General features: G+C 44.9%; 1 protein-coding gene across 10 annotated transcripts in view; it reads right to left on the bottom strand.

The window, feature by feature from the left end:
• Positions 1-3,727: 3,727 nt before the first annotated feature.
• LOC113828418 (phosphatase and actin regulator 2) overlaps positions 3,728-20,000 on the bottom strand; it is a gene marked incomplete at its 3' end in the record, with an annotated part of 502,803 nt that continues 486,530 nt past the window's right edge. For 9 of the 10 annotated variants that reach the window (XM_070130375.1, XM_070130374.1, XM_070130376.1 and 6 more), the window contains 2 exon segments: positions 3,728-4,081; positions 4,639-5,598. In XM_070130375.1, coding sequence (XP_069986476.1) covers positions 3,728-4,081; positions 4,639-5,598 — 1,314 coding nt within the window. 10 annotated transcript variants of the gene reach the window in all.

Raw genomic sequence — 20,000 nt, forward strand, 5'->3', positions numbered from 1 at the left:
TAAAAGGATATTATATCAATACTTTATGCATGCATATTATTTGGGTATTTATATGGATTATTATAAAATTGGTATTTTTATACATAGGCAATAGAACAAAGAAAGGAAAGTCAATGTTGACCCCTCACATGTACCTACAACATGTACAGCACATTTCTGTGTAAAAGTACAAAAACACCACATATAGTGTTAACAATTTCTCCAAACAAGCAGAGCTATCTGTCACTCAGCAACTGCCATCCAGAATCAACAGCTATATCAACAAATATCAACCTGCATCACATCAAGAGTGCCGATGCAATTAAGAAGTAATTACATATTACACACCACTGGACATAGGAAGTTCATTAATCTTTAGTCAGCTGGAAACAAAATAGCATGGATGAAAATTATGTATTTGGCAACATACCACCCAGTGGCATAAGAATACAAGTACATTTGATGTGTTGTTGTCGCAGGTACCTGACCAAAGTCTGAACACTGATGCAAACCTAGAATCAGATTTTATGAACAGCTACCTGGACATAGCTCTATTTTTTAAGTGACGTGAAAAATGTGACAAAATGATCTACATATATATTCCCCTAATTTCCCATCTAACACATACATATCCACAAAAGCTTTCCTCTACTTCCTTCTTTTTATGGAACACTCTCAACTCTCTAAAATTCAAATCCCTGAGTGCTAATGTGTCTAGAGACTATGGGATTAGCAGTCTCTGGAAGGTCACTAAATACCAAGTACAACTGTACAAGCATAATAGCTGGGAACAAAGCTGTTAGTATGATGCTGGGGAGCACTTTGGCCCACTGCTGCCAAAAAGCAAGGACAGAATGAAAACAAAAATGAAAGAGAAAAAAATCTTTCACTATACTGCAAAGCTGAAGGAAGATAAATTACTCATACTGGAAACTCTAATGAGAAAAAAAAAAGAGAAAATGAAAATGGTACCAAATAATTTCAAAGATAACAAAATTTTGAAAAGAAAGAGAAAACAAATCACAAAGTTTAAGAATATACATTTGTGTATTAAGTAGGAAAAATATTGACGTCTGTCCCTGTAATCAAATGGACTACTGATAAAGGCCCTTAATCCAGTGCTAATTTGATATTCATATGGATCATTATCATATTTTTCTTATAATGACTGGTCTAACTGGTTTAATAAGGTTAGTAATGCTTGAAAAGATGAACAAAGAGAAAATAAGACAAAAAAAAGGTGAAGGAAAATAATGTAAGACCATAAAATATGAGGCTTGACAAGATAAGTCAAGTTTGATCATAGAAACAGTTCGTGTAGAGTTGTAGAGTTAAATTCAGTTTATATTTGCAATAGTTGATTAAGTCTGCTAAACCTTGTTTAGAAAGAACTACCATATGAATAGCAATATGGCAAAGGAAAAAAATACAAGAATAATATCTGCCTACACCTTGAGGGGGGGAATACAAATTGTGACATAAATTCGTAGTACAACACAATACTACATAAATTGGGTTAACTTTCAATACTCTAAGGAAATATTCATTGTGGATCATAATATTCTAATGGTGGGATTGTAAGTCCTAAACTCTGTGACAAAGTCTGCCTATGTATTCAAACATCACATACGCAATAATGTAACACTCTGGGGATGTATTCGTTCATTGTATTTCCTTGTATATGTTAATGGTGGCATATATAAAAGTCAACATTACTATGTTCTAGAGCAACAAACATCCTTTTCCTAAGCCATAAGTTGTAGGATAGTGATGATTTAAAAGGACTCTATATTCTCGTCATTTCAGCAGTAATAACAATGAAAAAATGTACAAGACTTCATGTTTTTTGTTAATGTCCAATATTATGGCACTGATGTTATATTCAGTATCAGTTATGTAAGTTGGACTTATGCTAAAAACACTATGAACAGAGATGACTGATGCTATGGCTACAGAGGTGGCCTTGGAGGAAGAGGATAAAAACTAAGTGATCGTGTTTCAGTTGCATGTTAAAGACTGGGAAGGAAAGCATAATGAAATGAGAGAAATTGGTGCAATCATTAGTGAACATCTAAAGATGTTAGCAGAATTTGAAACTAAAATAATAAAATAAACTACTGCAATGGTTACCAGCATTAGCAAATTCCGCCATTCTGGCCTCAAACCATCCGAGGATGCCATTAGCTGAACTGCTTTTCACATCCTCATCATCCTCATCATCATCATCATCATCATCATCCTCTCTGACTGCAAGTCAAGTATCACACAGTTCAGAAACCAAAAACAAGAGACAAGAAGAAAAGAAAGAAGAGACATGAAGATCAACTCAATTGTTGTTTTATATACTTCTAGATATATGTTAGTCCACCATTAAAAAAAAAAAAAAAAAAAAAAAAAAATCTCATATCAACTTTACAGCTATATACTGCCAATTACATGTTATTCATTCCAAAGAAATATATGTCATCTAGATTAATAGAGAACAGTCTACTAACACAATAAAAAATCTACAACCGAGTTTGAAACACTACAAAAAAATCTTTTCAGGTCCACATGAACAGCAATATTGTCTTACAACATTCAGTCAAAAGAACCATAAAGAAACACTAGAAAATTTCATTTGTTTCTCACAATTATATAATTTACTAAAGAATTCCATGTGGTTATATGATTTAAATGAGCACAGTAAAAATTAAGATAAACTAGTAGTACTGAACTTTTTTGTTGAAACATTTTCTATCACAAAATTAATTTACATGAAGCAAAGAAATTTTTCATCATTTTCATAAATATCATCAAGCAAAGCAGCACATAATAAACGAGGTATTTCTGTCAGATTTAAATGTATATCATTCATATAATCAAACATCTTCCATGTTTTATAACATATAAAAATTTTCAATGTAATCACTTCTTCACACATTGAGATTTGTGATGAATCCAAACTGACTATACTTGCTTTGCTTTGTAGTATCACAGCATCACACACACACAAAGTACTTAATATTCTACATCAACAATAATCTAAACTCCAATCAAGGCAAGAACAAAATGTTGGAGTTTCACAAATATTATGCCATCTAAAGTATGGATTTTCCACTGCCTTTTCTTTTTACATCTTTATCCTAATTGCACTCTAAATAATTAGTCTTTAGTCATAGTGTTCACAGACAATGAATCCAAGAGTTATTTTACTCATATAGGAGGCAGTATCGTATCTAATGGTTTGCCAATTTTCTAACTGATTTCCGTCTTCATAAATATTTTCACCATTTCCCTCTAAAATGCATATGAAATATAATATACTTGCTACAATTTCTAATCTTGCAACCCCTCAAAGAACCTGTAACTCTCTATAACACCCAATAAAAGTAATAATCCTGCAGATCTTCATATTAAACTTCTGTTCTCTCCTTTTTGTTTTGCTGTATTTCATGTGCAAAAATATGTCTATATCTCCACAGTATGCTTTGAAAAAAATCTCAAATAAAAAAATAATCTGCATACTCTTGCATCAGCATGTCACACAATCCTAAATTCTAAATAATTGTCCAATAAAACCTTGAGCTTCGAATAAAATTCTAACCTTTAAACATAACTTGAAAAAATGGGGGAAAAAAAGAAAGAATTACAAAAAGGCTTATTTTAGATCTGCTACACAGAATACTCTACAGCCTCCATAAATGGAACTATTGTATCTTAATGTCTACTATCACACGCTTCATTTGGCTAAAACCTGTGTACTTACCACCATATTCAGAATTAGATAGATTGTGACCCATGGCATTCTGTACCCCTGCACCAGCCACTGACGTAGGTGGGTGATACGGTGGGGGAGGGTGACTCCTTGGGTGAACCACAGGTGATGGCGAGGAAAACATCGGGGGTGGAGGGATGGGCCCAATCTCTGACACAGGGATCGGGGGCTCTGGTAGATGCGCAACATGGTGGTGATCCATGTAGGCTTGCTCATTAGAGTTGTACTCTGACGCAGAGCCCTGCCCTCCATAGTAGGTGTGGGTGTCGCGTTGGTGCACTGGATGTAAGCCACTCGGTATTTCTGTTGGCAACACTTGTACTCCTCCCATGCCCCCATCGGGAACTGAAACACAATCAGAGCGTTAGGTTGAAGAGATGATACAGGGGAAAGTCCAGTCTAATTAGTTCTTCTTAGTACTCCAACTGCTGTAACACATAATAATGGTACTAAACTAGGTGGAGAAGGTACACATACAGGCACTAACTGTCCAAAAATGTGTGGCACTTGTAACAAAACCAGATGAGGGGGAAGGTCTGGTGTTGAAATACACACATTCAGGCACCTATTAACCCTATTAAAATCTGTCAGTTCTGATTTTTTTTTTTTTTTTTTTTTTTTTTTTTTTGACTACAAGAAAGTGGATGTGAACACTTACATTCCCAAAAAGACTTTGTATTGAACCATAAACATCACTGTGGTGTTACAGAAACAATTGACTCACAATTAAATAAAGAATATCATAAATAAAATCAATGTGATAATGGCAAAGGAAGAGAAGCTGTAAGACTAGCTGAGGACAAAGGAAGTGCAGGTTCCATGCTGGCTGGACATGCTGGCTCGATGTCATGCTGGCGGCAGTCATGCTGGTGATGCTGGTGTCTCTGGGGTCTGGGACTCACCAGAAAGGGAAGTCCGCGAAGGGGTGGGCCGCACGGCCGCTGCACCGCCGCCTGCACTGCTCGCCCCATACACAGAGGGGAAAGAATACGTGGTGGTGGTGGTGGTGGTTGGGAGGTAAGCTGAGGGGAAGACACTGGCACCACCAGAGTGTGTGGGAGCGACATGACCCGATGAAGTGGTCAGCTGACTGGCCTGCACAAAAGGAGTGGGGGCGTAGGTCACAGTATGTCCCCCGCAAGTCTGGGGTTGGGCCTGTGTTGAGGAATATGACTGTGGTGATGGAAGGCCAGGAGGTGGGTGAGGGCTGGGGGGAGCATAAGGAGAGGGCTGCTGAGCTTGAGTGGAAGTGGCTGGATGGAGGGCTGGTCGTAAGAAACAGCCTGCCAGATTACAGTGAGAGGAAGGCGACTGAAGGGTACGAGTAGTCGTGGCTGGAGGGGGAGCCACGACAGAGCTGAGAGAGGGGGGCTGCTGAGAGCTTGGGGACATGACAGGTCGGGTTTCTTGAGGAAGAGGGGCATTGGAGGGATGGTACTGCTCCCCCGGCACAGAGCTGGAGGGCACACAGAGGAGCCAGCGGGCATGGCGGCCCCCACACATGGTGGTAGTGGTTGTGGTAGTGGCAGCACAGGTGGTGTTAGTAGCAGTCACAAAGACGGCGTCTGTTGAGTCAGGGGAGGCAGGGCCATGTTGGCCTCGTATCTGCCACTTACCGCCCGGTGCCATGAGTGACGTTGGGCGCTCCGGTCTGTCTGAGGAAATGATGTGGTGGTGACTATGATAGTCTGGGGGCTGGGACTCGTGGGTCGTGGACAGCGGTTGGCTGCTGAGGGGGGGAACTGTTGTGGTGGTTGTGGGAGCACCAGAGGCTAGGGGGCTGAAGGCAGGGTGCTGTTGAGGCGAACCATCACCACTTCCAACATTACCGTTCACGCCCTCGCACCTCTCCTTCACAGGCTCTGCGAACAAAAACAAAACAAAACCGAAAATAAAATACTGTCCGCTGATGAACTATTCCTACTACAACTAAAATTACTTGGTACTAACACTAATCTAGTTCACATAAAAAGCAATGCATGTAAAAAAGTAGCTACGCTATGTAAAGTGCAAACATACGATATAAGAAATGGGTCTGGCAGTCTGGAGATGTGCAAGTTCAAAAAATCCAATATATAAAGACATATTAACAAAATCAACGCGTACATACACAGTACACACATATTCATAACATAAATAAAAAAAACAGTAAGAAAAAGTGTCGAAAAAGAATCTTGGTGGAATGACACGCAAAGGTGCTGGTGGCAGCCAAGCAAAAGGGTCCTTACTTGTGCACAGGTACTTGAGTATGGTCGGGATGGCCATGCAGCCCACCAGCGAGTGCGGGTGCCACGACCAGCGTCCTGAGCGGGATCCCGCCTTCAGGTCACCCCCACCGTGGTCATACCCCGGTGGGGTCACACTGTACCACAATACCATGGTGACGAAACGACACACAATGCAAAGGGGCTCAAACCATGAACATAGGACTGCTGCTGTGTTAATGGAAGAGCAATCCAACAGGCCTCATAAAACATGCCAATTCCAGATGGTTAGGAAAAGCAACGCTACTGTCTTCATAAGACAATCATTTTCTTATCAGTCTTCATCTGTATACCTGCATTTTTCCTGGAATATTATTAATCAACTAAGAAAATGTTCTAAGAGAATCCACATGAAGCATTAAGGGCAATTATTACTATGGAAATAGAAATGCATAAATCCCCCAACTATCTCACACACTCACACACACACATACAAACACACACACGCGCACCGGATCCCATCCCACTCCTGTCCGCAATATTCCCACTATACATAAGCACACGCCCGCGCCCGCAGCCCCGACGCCCCCGCCCAGCTGCACGCCCTCACCTCGAGACAAGCCAGCCCCCACAACGGTTCCGTCAAGCCCCAATAGGCGTACTTGGCCGAGATGTCAAAACGAGCCGATTAACCGACAAATTAGCCCAATTTCGACATAATTACCACTCCTCTAATGACCGCAATTAATCGGATCAGCCAAGTCTTTCTGCGGGCGAGGGGAGCCACCCCCCCCCCCACACACACACACACCTCCGGGAAGTGCGATGTGGGCGGCTCGAGAGGCGGTGGGCGGGGCGGAGGGACAGGCTCCCGGAGGCTTGCGTCGGCCGGGAATAAACATGTTTCTTTTCAGCTTCGATTCGTCTCAGAATTTGGATAAACAGTTTCAGTTGCGGTGAACATGTAAGAAGTTCTTGGCCACGTGACCAAGAGCTGACGAAGTAAAGAGAGACAGAGAGGAGAGAGAAACCCACAAAATAAATCATATGAACCTCAAAATAAATTACATTTTGCAATAATGAAAGATCACCAAAGCATATATGTACACATACACATACACACACACACACACACACACACACATACACACACACACACACACACACACACACACACAGGTATATACTCTATATACAGGTATATAATCTCTCTCTATCTCTCTCTCTCTCTCTCTCTCTCTCTCTCTCTCTCTCTCTCTCTCTCTCTCTCTCTCTCTCTATATATATATATATATATATATATATATATATATATATATATATATATATATATATATATATATATATATACATATATATATGCCTTAAAGATAAAACGCACGGCTCGTGCGGCCTCCAACGGCAAGCCGCCCACCCGGTGCCTGTCAGCGGCGCCCTCGGCCTCCCTTCGGCCTCCCTTCGGCCTCCCTTCGGCCAGCGACAGGGCGGCGGAGGGGCGGCGGAGTGGCTGCAGTCTTTTCAAGGGAATGAATGAATAAAAGCAATCAACAAATAAAAATCCAACACAATACGAACGGCTTACAATGAAGCGCTTGCAAAATGAAAGACTAAACCATAAATAATAACAATGATAAACGTGTAACCGATTAAACGGGGGAACAAACCCAAAGACGCAAATGAATTACGGAACAAACAAAATAAATGAAATAACAAACCACCCGCTCGCGGCGCCACTGAACGGAACAGCAGGACAAGGCGCGGAGGAGAAAGAAGTGAGGGCGGTTACGCGACAAAAACCAAGGTGAAATTCTTAGAAAGAGAGGAGAGGAGAGGAGAGGAGAGAAGAGGAGAGAAGAGAGAGAGAGAGAGAGAGAGAGAAAGAGAGAGAGAAAGAGAGAGAGAGAGAGAGAGAGAGAGAGGGAGAGAGTGAGAGAGAGTGAGAGAGAGAGAGGGGGGGAGAGAGAGGGGGGGGGGAAGAGAGGGAGAAAGAGAGGGAAAAGAGAGAGAGGGAAAGAGAGAGAGGGAAGAGAGAGAGAGAGAGAGAGAAGAGAGAGAGAGAGAGAGAGAGAGAGAGAGAGAGAGAGAGAGAGAGAGAGAGAGAGAGAGAGAGAGAGAGAGGGGGGGGTAGAAGGAACCGGAAGGAGAAAAGGAAGGGGAGGGGAGGGAGAGGGAGAGGGAGAGGGAAGGAGAAAGGGGAGAGGAGGGGAGGGAGAGTGAGAGTGAGAGTGAGAGGGAGAGGGGGAGGGAGAGAGGAGAGAGGGGGAAGGAGAGGAGAGAGGGGACGGGAGAGGGAAGGGAGAGGGAGAGGAGAGAGGGGACGGGAGAGGGGAAGGGAGAGGAGAGAGGGGACGGGAGAGGGGAAAGGAGAGGAGAGAGGGGACGGGAGAGGGGAAGGGAGAGGAGAGAGGGGACGGGAGAGGGGAAGGGAGAGGAGAGAGGGGACGGGAGAGGGGACAAGCGGTGACAGGCTGCAGGCGTGACGGCGTGAGCAACGGAGCGACAGGCGGCTGATGTGACAAACATGACTGCAGCAGGTGGCGGTGATGGGGAGGCAGCCCCCGCCCACGTTGTCTGTCTGTCTGTCTCCTTCTCGCTGTATTTTTGTCATTCTGCGTGTCTCTCTGTGGCTTGCTTCGTCTTTCTCTGCTTGTCTGTCTCTGTTTCTCCCTATGCCCCCGTTTATTCATCTATTCTTTTTCACATTTGTCTTTAGTCTCTTCCTTCCTCCCCCTACAACCCTTTTCCCCCTTTTCCCTTCTCCCTTACCCTTCCCGATCTGCCTCTCTCACTCCCTCCCCTTTCCCTCTCCCTTCTCCCTCCCCTTCCCTCTCCTTCTCCCTCCCCCTTTCTCTCTCCTTCTCACCTCACCCCTTCTCCTTCTCCTTACCCTTCCCTCTGCCTCACCCTCTCCCTCCCCTTTCCCTCTCCTTCTCCTTCCCCTTTCCCTCTCCTTCTCCTTCCCTTTTTGCTCTCCTTCTCCCTCCTCTCTCCTTCTCTTCCCTCTGCCTTTACCTCTCCCTTCCCCCTTCCCCCTCTCCCTTCCCCCTCCCTTAATGGCCCAGTTCCCGCAGCGAGTGATGATGCAGCACATGCGTTTCCGAGGTCTAGGAACCGACTGTGGCTTCGCTGCTGTAATGCTGGGAATGGTGACGCTGGAGGTAGGTGAGGCCGACGAGGGGAAGAAGAAGAGAGGGGAATAATAATGATAAGAAGAAGAAAAAGACAAGAAGAAGAAGAAGAAAGGGGAATAATAATGATAATAAGAAGAATGAGAATGAGAGGGGGGGAAAAGGAGGAGGAACAAGAGTAGTACAAGGAGCAGAAGAGCTAAGAGAGGAATGATGATGGTGATGTTTAAGAAGAAGACGAAGAAGAAGACGAAGCAGAAAAAGGAGCATGGGAAGAACAAGGAGGAGGAGAGGAGAGAGAAGAAGCCGAGGAGAGAAATAAGCACTGCGTAAGAAATAAGAGAACGAAACATTTATATAAGAACCAGGTGAACGGAGAAAAAAGAGTAAGACATCAGCGATTGAATCTGTTGGCGGAGGCGCAAGTCTGGCCGCCACCCCCGCCACCGCCACCGCCGCCGCCGCCGCCACCGCTAGGCCCACGCGGGAACCCCGGCGAGCCGAGCGGCGCCCGCACTCTCCGGCAGATCAATTACTGTCAACGAAACCGCTGCCGGCAGTTCCTCACACCTGCCGAAGCACGACATCGCAGCTAGGCCTACCGGACCCGATCGCCGCCGGGGCCGCTCGGAACCGCAAGCAGGCGCCGCGGCCCCAGGAAGCGGCGGAGGGACAGCAGCTCCTCCGCCAGAGCCCAGGAGGCCGAGCGCGCGACATGGCACTGCTGCCCTGCGCCACGCATCCAGGCCGGGGGGGGCGGGGGACGGAGGGGAGGGGGCGGGGGCATAGGCAGAGTTCCCGCAGTCCTCCAGACAACGGCGGTGGGGGGTGGGGGGGAGCACCCGTTGTGGAACTTTTCTTGCTATTTCTCATTTCCTCCGTCATCACTTGCTTCCCCTCTTCCCTATCCTCACTCACCATCGGCACTTCTTCCCTCGCCTTCCCTACGAGGCAGACCGCCCTCCGCCGACACCACCCCACGTCTCAGCAGCGCCTGCCGTCGCCACCCTCATCACCTCATCATCCCGTCGCCACCCTCATCACCTCATCATCCCGTCATCACCCACTCGCCTCCTCCTCCTCCCGAGCCCTTTACTCCGCGCCGCCGAGTGTGAACGATGGGGGGGGGGGGGGGGGGGGGGGGGGGGGGGGCGGAGTGGCCGGCGAGGCGCACTCCTCGATCACGGCCGCTGGCCCATACACTGTGCGCACATACACACATGGACACACACACAGACACAAACACACACATATACATCTATATGCACATATACATATAAATACACATACATACACACAAATATATATATGTATATATATATATATATATATATATATATATATATATATATATATATATATATATATACATACATACATATATATATATATATATATATATATATATATATATATATATATATATATATATATATATATATATATATATGTATGCATGTATATCTATCCATCTACACACACACATACACACACACACACACACATACACACACACACACACACACACACACACACACACACACATATATATTCAAATATGTATATTTTCTCCAATTCCTTTCCATCCGCCTTCTGTTACTGCTTTAATAATAACAACGACAATAATAACGATGATTACTATATTTACTTATCATCATCTGCATTACCATCATTTCACAAAATCCTCCCTCCCTCCCATCCGACCTCCTCTCCCTCCCTCCCTCCTCTCCCTCCCTCCCTCCCTCCCTCCCTCTTCTCCCTCCCTCCCTCCCTCCGACGTCGGCTCACACACACCTGCACCGAGCCCCTCCGGCGAGCGTCCGTCCCCGCCGTCCCGACCAACCCGACACCGAATGCATCTCAACCGAAATATCGGCGACCATCTTCCCGGAGCCACATTTTACCGCCTCATCTCCCTCTTCCCTCCCGAATCTTCCTCCTCCTCTCCATTTCTACTCCTCCTCCTCCTCCTCACGCCTTCTTCTTTTCCCCTCTTTTCTTCCCTTCCCCTTCTCCCTCCTCTACCCCAACCTCCTCCCCCTCCTCTTCCTTTTCCCCTGCTTCTTCTTTTTCTTCCTCCTGCTCTTCCTTCTTCTTTCTTCCTCCCCCTCCTTCTCCTCCTCCTCTCTCTTCTTTTTAACTTCTTCTTCCTCCTCCCCCATCACGCACCCCCTCCTCCTCTCGCCATACATTATGTGTTCCATTTACCCGGCAAGTGTTAGTATCACACGCTCGTGAAGTAGATGTGTCACACGCCGTTTTAGCCGACCCCACTTGTCACACCCAGCCCCGCCCTCTTCCTCTTTCCCTTCTCCTTAGTTTCTCCTCTACTCTCTTCGCTTCCATTCCTTCATTTCTGTCTTCGTATTCAAGAACTACAGCCTTTACTTTCTTCCTTTCCTTCTTCTTCCTCCTTTTCTCCTATATCAACACCTCTAACCTATTCTCTACTATTGCAACCTCTCCCCTCTCTTTACCCCGCTCCCTCCTCTCCCTCCTCTCCCTCTCCCCTCCCCCCCTTCCTCCTCCCCTTCCTCCCCCCATCCTCCTCTCCTCTCTCCTCCCCCCTTCCTCTCCCCCTCCTCCCTCCCTCCCTCTCCCTCCCCCCCTCCTTCCCCAAGTGTTCGCCGGCCACATACTGTCTGGCGCCACATTCCTCGCTGACCACACCTTCGCCACAGTAAATGCTTCATGGCTTCATGCTGTCCGCTTCGCCCGTCCGACTGTCTGGCTTAGAAGTCTGAGATGATGCAGGAGGTCAAGTAGAGATGATGATGATTGATGATGATGATAATGATGATGATGATGATGATGATAAACCTCAAAACATAACGGCCACATTCATGGTAATACTGATTTCGGTGGTGGTAACAATAATAACAGTTAAATAATGGCAAAAATAACAATAAAAGCAACAATAATAATTATATTAATGATAATAACAACAGTAATTTTAATAATAATGATAATGATAAAATAATAATAACAAAAGTAATCGTAATAATATTTTTTTTATTATAATAATGAAATAAACCAAAACAACAGTAAATATATTAATAACAATTACAAAAATATAATGGTATGATAATGACAACAAGATTAATAATAACAATAATAACAACAATAATAACAATAATAATAATAATAATAATAATAATAATAATAATAATAATAATAATAATAATATCAATAATAATATCAATAATAATAACAATGCAGTAAAAAAAATCAATAAAAAATATCATTATGCGCAAAACAACAAAGAGTACATTAATATTGATTGTACAGGTAATAACAGCAACACAGGATGAACGTCAAAAGATGGCGTAGATGATGGAGAAGAGAAATAAACGGATGAAAGACTAAGAAGCAAAGAAGAAAAAAGAAAAAAAAAAAAAACTGGTGTGTGTGCAATTGCGTGTGCGTGTGCAAGCGTGCGTGCGTGTGAATCGCATGAGTGAGTGAGTGAGTGAGTGAGTGAGTGAGTGACAGAGAGAGAAACGAAACAAGATTCCACTCCGGCAGTAACTGAAACCCTCCACACACCTGTCCTTCCACCACAGGTAAACCACTCTTTTATCCCTCATCACACACACACACACGCATAGTCACACACACACCTGCGGAGAGGAGGTAAGCGAGGAGCATTCAGCGGTGGGATACAATACACAACTTTAGTTCAGGTATTTCACTAGTTCATTGACACACTCACTCATTCTCTGTCTGTCTGTCTGTCTCTCTCTCTGTCTCTATCTCTCTTCTCTCTCTCTTCTCTTTTTCATTCTCTCTTTCTCTTTCTCTCTTTCTCTTTCTCTCTCTCTCTCCTCTCACTCTCAACTCTCTTTATTTCTCATACACTCACTCTCTCTCTCTCTCTCTTTCCCAATCTCTTTCTCTCAACCTCTCTCTCTCCCTCTCACATACAAGTACATACATATGCATACATAAACACGTAAACTCCTAAGTACACGACCTTCCACATAGTTAAATATGCAAATTAGATACAGCTCCCTTACTTCCGTCGAGAGGTCCATCTCCTAAGGCATACGGAAGGGTTTGGGTGTGAAATGATAAAGAATAAATAAGTGGAAGGCAAGACAATAATGATGATGAGCGGTGGAACGAGGGTGAGAATGAGGCTGTGGATGAGAATAATGATGGTAAGGAGGGAGAAGAGGTGGGAGGAGAGGGACAGGAAGAGGGAGGAGGAGGAGGAAGAAAGAGAGGAGGAGGGAGAAGAGGGCGAGGAGGAGGAGAAACGGGGAGGAGAAGAAGAAGAAAAAGAAAAAGAAGAAGGAAGAACATCAGTTTCATGCAATGATAATAATGATGACACAATAATGTTAATATGAATAATATAAAAGAACACGAAGAACGAGCCCAAGAACAAGCGATAACAGCCAAACAAAAACAAAACAAAAAAATCCCGGAGCATGAATGGTTGATGCTCCATTGATGGCCTCGTTACAAGCGTCCTCCAAGTTCTGTTTGGTCTTATGCTCTCACTCTCCTTCATTTTCTCATTCCCCCTTCCTTTTCTTTCACTCTTCCCTTCTATCTTAAATTGAGGATGAAGAGAAAGAAGAAGAAAAAGAAGAAGAAAAAAACAGGAGGGAACGAAGAAGAAGAAGAGGAGGAGGGAGAAAAAGAAGAGTAGGAGAGAGGAGTAAAAGAAGAAAAGGAGGAAGCAGAAGAGGAAGTTCAGACACAGAAGATACAATTCAAACCAAGAAAAAAAAGAAAAAAAAACAAACAATGAGAAAGAGGAAAAAAAGAAAAAAAACAGAACCAGAAAATGAAAAAAAACAAGAAAGCAGAGGAAGAGGACGACGGGGAATAGAGGAAAGAGGAAGAGAGTGCTGTTTGCCAAGTCACTCAACCCATTCCGTGGTCGTCCACCTCCCCTTCCTATCATTCCTTGAGGTTGTGTCCACATAACCTCCCTACCCCTTTACCCCCCCCCCCTCCCCATCCCCTTCTTCCTGGACCGCCATGTCAGCTTCATAGGCCAGGGGAGATGGGGAGCGGGGGGGGGGGGGGGGCGAAGAGGACAAAGAGCAGTTGGAAAAGGAAGAGGATCTACAATAACAACAACAATAGTAATAATGATAATGATAATGATATTAATAATAATAATAATAACAAATATGATTATAATAACAATAATAATAATAATAATAATAATAATAATAATAATAATAATAATAATAATAACAATAATAATAATAATAATAACAACAACAACAACAACAACAACAACAACAACAACAACAACAACAATAATAATAATAATAATAATAATAATAATAATAATAATAATAACAACAATAATAATAATAATAAAAATAATAATAATAATAACAATAATAAGAAGAAGAAATAAAAAAGGGAGAGGAAAATAAAGGGGACAGGAGAAGGAAGAGAGAGAGAGAGAAAAAAAAAAACCGCCGTCCTTCAAGACCACAATCCACCCAACCCTTCCCTCTACCTTACTCTGGCCTTCTCGGCTCTTCCTTCACGAAATCAAGGAAAATGAATGAATGACAAAATGAAAATCCCGTTACAAGGATTGGCATTTGGGGTTTCACGGTGATCAGGCGCTCCCATCCTTCGCTCCCTTGCTCTCCCCTCCTCCTTACACCCCCTCTCTCCTCTCCTCCTCCTTTCAACCCCCTTCTCTCTACCCCTTCCTCTTCTTCCTTCTCCTCCTCTGCATTCCCTTCCTCTTTTCCCTTCTCCTTACACCCCCTCCCTTTTTCCTTTTTCCTGCACCGCCTTCCTCTTCTTCCTCCTCCGCTCTGCACCCCTTTCCTCTTCTTCTTCCTCCTCCTCTCTTCACCCCCTTCCTCTTTTCCTTTCTCTCTCTGTACCCCCTTCTCCATATTCTTCCTCCCCCTCCTTGCATCATCCCTTTCCCTCTTTCCTTGTACCGAGTACTTTCGACTTTCGAGATATGTGATCAGGCTTTGTTAAACTGCTGCATTCTCCTCCGTACGTGTCTCGTCAATGCAAGTCCTGGCGCTTCACTCGAGAGCATATACGCCCACGCTCGCGAGGAGAGATAACGATCGAGATAAAGATTGAGAGAGAAAGTGGGAAGGAGGGAGATGGGGGTACGAGGGAAGGAGGGGGGGTGGAGGGAGAGTGGGAGGGAGGGAGAGGGGGAGAGAGAGGGAGAGGAGAGGGGGAGGGGAGGAGAAGGGGGGGAGAGGGGGTGGGGGAGGAAGCGGAAGCGGAGGGAGAGGGAGGAGGGAGAGGAGGAGAGAGAGAGAGAGAGAGAGAGAGAGAGAGAGAGAGAGAGAGAGAGAGAGAGAGAGAGAGAGAGAGAGAGAGAGAGAGAAAGAGAGAGAGAGAAGGAATCCGGCGTCGACGTGCGGACGACCAAATGATCTGTCATCAACTTCTGCTCCACTGGACTGACATTCTCCACCTGCTCATTCCCATCACCTCCGTCTCCGTGTCCAATTCTCCTTTCTGTCTCGATCCCTCCACATTCCCGCCTTAGCCATTATGTAGTCACTTTCCTCCTGTTCTACCTGTCCATTGCATCATCATCATCGTCATCATCAGCGTCATTCGTCGTCAGACATTGTCTAAGAAGCTTGTCATTTTTATCAAAAATAAAACTCTTCACCTTTCCTCCTACCTCCTGTCCTCCACCTTCTTATCTCTCGCACCTTACTATCCCGTAAGAACGAAACCAAGAATGAAGTCATGTTCGAGGAAGTTTAAATTGAAAAAAGACAAAAAAGAGAGAGAAAAAAAAATCCCACAGACATGAAGGATCGACGGATTCCTGAGCTGACAGCTTCCCCAAACATGGCCGGCCAAGTTGGTCAAGGAGTGCCTGGAAATCAATTATAATAATAACATAGCATGGTAAAATATCATATATATATATAATATATGTATATATATATGTATATATATATTATGTAACATATGTAATATATATGCTCTCTCTCTCTCTCTCTCTCTCTCTCTCTCTCCTTCATTCATTCTCCCTCAATCTTTCCTTCATTTGCTCTCCCTCTACCTCTCAATCATTCGCTCTCTCTCTGTCTGTCTCTGTGTCTGTCTGTCTGTCTGTCTCTCCCTTCAAAATTTCAACTCTCACTCTCTACCTCTCCTTCTCTTAATTATGTTTGTTGATGTCGAGAGGGAGGAGGGGAGGAAGAGGAGGGGAGAAGGAAGAGGAGAAGGGAAGAGAGGAGGAGAGGGCGATGACCATGAAACAAGAGGATATGAATGTTAAGGATAAAAAATAATAATTTGGGGGTTAAAGGACGGAGGAAATGAGAAAGAGAAGGAGATGAAACCGATAACGAAAAATAGCGTTGGTGGCTACGAGGAAGAAGAGGACGGTAAGAGGAGGAAAAATATAAATAAGAAAAAAAGTAGTCGAAAAAAAACTTTCACAGAAACAACCGTTGACGAAAGCAAAGAAAGTGACAGCCTGGAAGCAAAGTAAGACAGAACGGATGAAGAAGAAGAAGAAGAGGGAGAAGACAAGAGGCCTACACGGAAAATAAAATGTGGAGACTGAGACGAGGGTCAAGGAGGAGAAGGGAGGAGGAGGAAAGGGAGAGGGGAGGGGGAGGGAGGAGGAGGAAGGGGAAGGGCGGAGGAGGAAGGGGAGAGGGGAGGAAGGAGGAAGAAGGAGAAAAGAGAAGAAAGGAGAAGAAGGAGAAAAAACAAAGGCCTACGGAAAATGCCGAGAAGGCGAGAATGGAGAACGAAAGGTCAAGGAGGGAAAAGGAAGGGAGAGAGGACGGAGGAGGGAAGAGAAGAAGGAGAAGGAAGGAAGAGGGGGAAGGGGAAAGAGGAGTAAGAGGGGGAAGGGGAGGGGGAAAGGAGGAGAGGGGGGAGGGGAAGGGAAGAGGGGATGAGGAGATGAGGAAGGGAGGAGGGAAGGGAAGGGGTAGACACAGTATCAACAGGATGTGCCCGGATGCCCCAGTCATGTAACGCTTGATTGGCATGCGGGGGAGTGTCGGGTGGAGACGCCCGGGTGATGAGGAGACGAAAGTGACGATGTGATGACGAAAGAAGGAGATCAAGGAAGAAAGCCAAGAGAAGAAGAAGAGAAAGAAGAGGAGAAGGAAAGAAAGGAGAGGGAGAGGAGACAAAGAGAGGAGAGACAAAGAAGTTCCAGAGAAAGAGGGAGAGAGATATGAGAGATGAGAGAGAGAGAGAGAGAGAGAGAGAGAGAGAGAGAGAAGAGGAATAGAGAGTGAGGAAAAAGATAGAAAGAGATAAGAGAAAAAAGAGAAGAAGAAGAGAGAAGCCTAAAAAATAAGAAGACAGAAGAGACGAGAACGACACGGGCTAACAACCCTCACTAAGCAAAGAACAGGGGAACAGAGGGAAAAAGAAAAGGGATAACAGGGGAACATAGGAGAAATGAACAGAGGAACTGGGGAAAAAAGAACAGGAGAACAGAGGAAACAAGAACAGGGGAACAGAGGAAATAAGAACAGGGGAACAGGGGGAACAGAAGAAATAAGAACAGGGGAACCGGGAGAACAGAGGAAATAAGAACAGGGGAACAGAGGGAACAGAAGAAAAAAGAACAGGGGGAACAGGAGAGAAAAGAACAGGGGGGGGGGGTTAACAGGACCCGCAACAAGGCCATGTCAACAGGACGGGCTGGTGGAAAGCGGCAGACATTCTGGGCTCACGCTGGACTGAGTCTCTCTGACGACAACTTTCCAGTTTCGTGATTAACATCTTCAACCCCACACTTTTCCCTCCTTTCACTATCTCCTCAGCTCTGTTATTTCAGACCTGCCTCATCACTCGCATTTTCATATCTCATGTGTGTTTCCCTTACCCAGTCCTTCTGTTTCATTTTCCCCTTTCCCTTCCAATCGTTTTTTTTCTTCTCTTGTTTTCTCATCTTACCCTGTTTTTTTCTTTCCTTGTGTATCTTGCTATCTTTTCATCTTATTTTTTCCCCTTTCTTTACCTTTCTTTTTTTATTTCCCACTCCCATCTCCACTTTTCGTCTTCCTTCTAGCCCTCCCTTTCACACGTCTCCCTCTCTGCCCCTTTTCTTCTTCCCCACTTTCTTTCCCTCCCCTCTACCCACCTGCCCACTTCCTTATCCACTTTCTTACCATCCCCCTACGGCATACCCCCTCTCTTCTAGCTTCCTTATCCACTCTTCTTTCCCTCCCCCTGTACACCCTCTCTTCTTTCCTCACCACTTTCTTTCCCTCACCTCTACACCTCCTTCCCTCTCCTCCCTCCTCTACTGCCTCCTTCTCTCCCTCCACTCCTCCCCCTCTCATCTGCGTCTGCTGCGCCTTCCCCAGAATCATTTACACGAGCTGCCACCCCCCCATCGGACCATGCATCATTGGTCCCCCAGGCAGGCTCATAGCACCACCACCACGCTTTCAGCTTCACCCACTAAAACTTCCAGTCCGTCACGCCCACCAGGCACCCATTGTCTTCCTCATTCGCACTCCTATAACATATCTTTCCTTTCACTGTGTTCATTACGCTTTTTCATTCTTTCTCTCATTCTCTTCGCATTACTTCTTCGCTTCTTCTTCCTTCTTCTTCTTCTTCTTCTTCTTCTTCTTCTTCTTCTTCTTCTTCTCCTTCTCCTTCTCCTTCTCCTTCTCCTTCTCCTTCTCCTTCTCCTTCTCCTTCTCCTTCTCCTTCTCCTTCTCCTCCTCCTCCTCCTCCTCTTTCCTCTTCTCATTCGTACCTAGCCTAGCTTGTTTTTAGGCCGCGCGGTATGACGCATTCATGTACAGTATTCAACGTTCAAGATTTTTACATTTTTAAAAAGATTTAAATAGTTATTCACTTGACCACTTTTAAAACCACTGTCTGGCGCTTGGAATTCTCACAAACCGGCCATATTCACTTGGACTTTTTTTCAAAATCTTTAACGAACGTCACATTGACAGCGGCGCGATCGGCAGGCGCCAGGTTCCACTGAAAACACGATATCGTTCCATATATCGGACAAAAAACAAACAAACCAACAGCCACATGTCATCAGATATTTCCAAACAGAATGTATATAAATAAAACAAAAAAACATGAGGTACACCGATATTACTTTTCCATGAAAATGCATCTGCACACTTATTCATTCGTTTCGCATATCCGAACACATATAAACCGAATTTTCCGAAAATCTCAACACATCGCGAACAGAGGAGCATCGAGACGCACACGAACTCCCTCGCACGGACCGTTGACAACTGGCGGGCGGGAGGGGGGATATGTGTGTTGTGCGTGTACATGTGTGAGTGCGTGTGTGCGTACGTTACCACTGGCCGTGTAATATGTGTGTGACTCACCGCACATCTGTTCGTTCTGTATACACGAACACATATATTCAGACATATACTTGCTAGTCTGGAGGTAGCGACCTGGAACGATTCGAATGGAAAATCATCCGAAAACCGACTCCTCCTCTCCCCCCCTCCCCTCTCCCCCCAAAGTCGAAATTCATGCACGGCCCATTTTGCCTCCCGAGCGCCCGCACTTCCTGCTGCCTTCTTACGTGTCTTATAGGCCTAGGGGGACACAGAGGATGTGGTAAATGCCTTAGGGAGCAAGTGGGCAGATGGAAGGAAGGAAGGACAGGTGGAAGAGGAGGTGGGATGGAACGGAGGGAATCAGTACGGAAGGAGGAAGGGAGGGAGGGAAGGCGGGAGACGAGAGAGAGAGAGAGAGAGAGAGAGAGAGAGAGAGAGAGAGAGAGAGAGAGAGAGAGAGAGAGAGAGAGAGAGAGAGAGAGACAGAGAGGAGACAGAGAGAGAGAGAGAGACAGAGAGAGAGAGAGAGAGAGAGAGAGAGAGAGAGAGAGAGAGAGAGAGATGAGAGATGTTAGAGAGAGAGAGAGAGAGAGAGAGAGAGAGCTAGTATGAGAATGAGCACAGAGAGAGAGAGAGAGAGAGAGAGAGA

The sequence above is a fragment of the Penaeus vannamei genome, chromosome 15 (assembly GCF_042767895.1).
Source record: "Penaeus vannamei isolate JL-2024 chromosome 15, ASM4276789v1, whole genome shotgun sequence".
In the NCBI taxonomy this organism is placed as follows: Eukaryota; Metazoa; Arthropoda; class Malacostraca; order Decapoda; family Penaeidae; genus Penaeus; species Penaeus vannamei.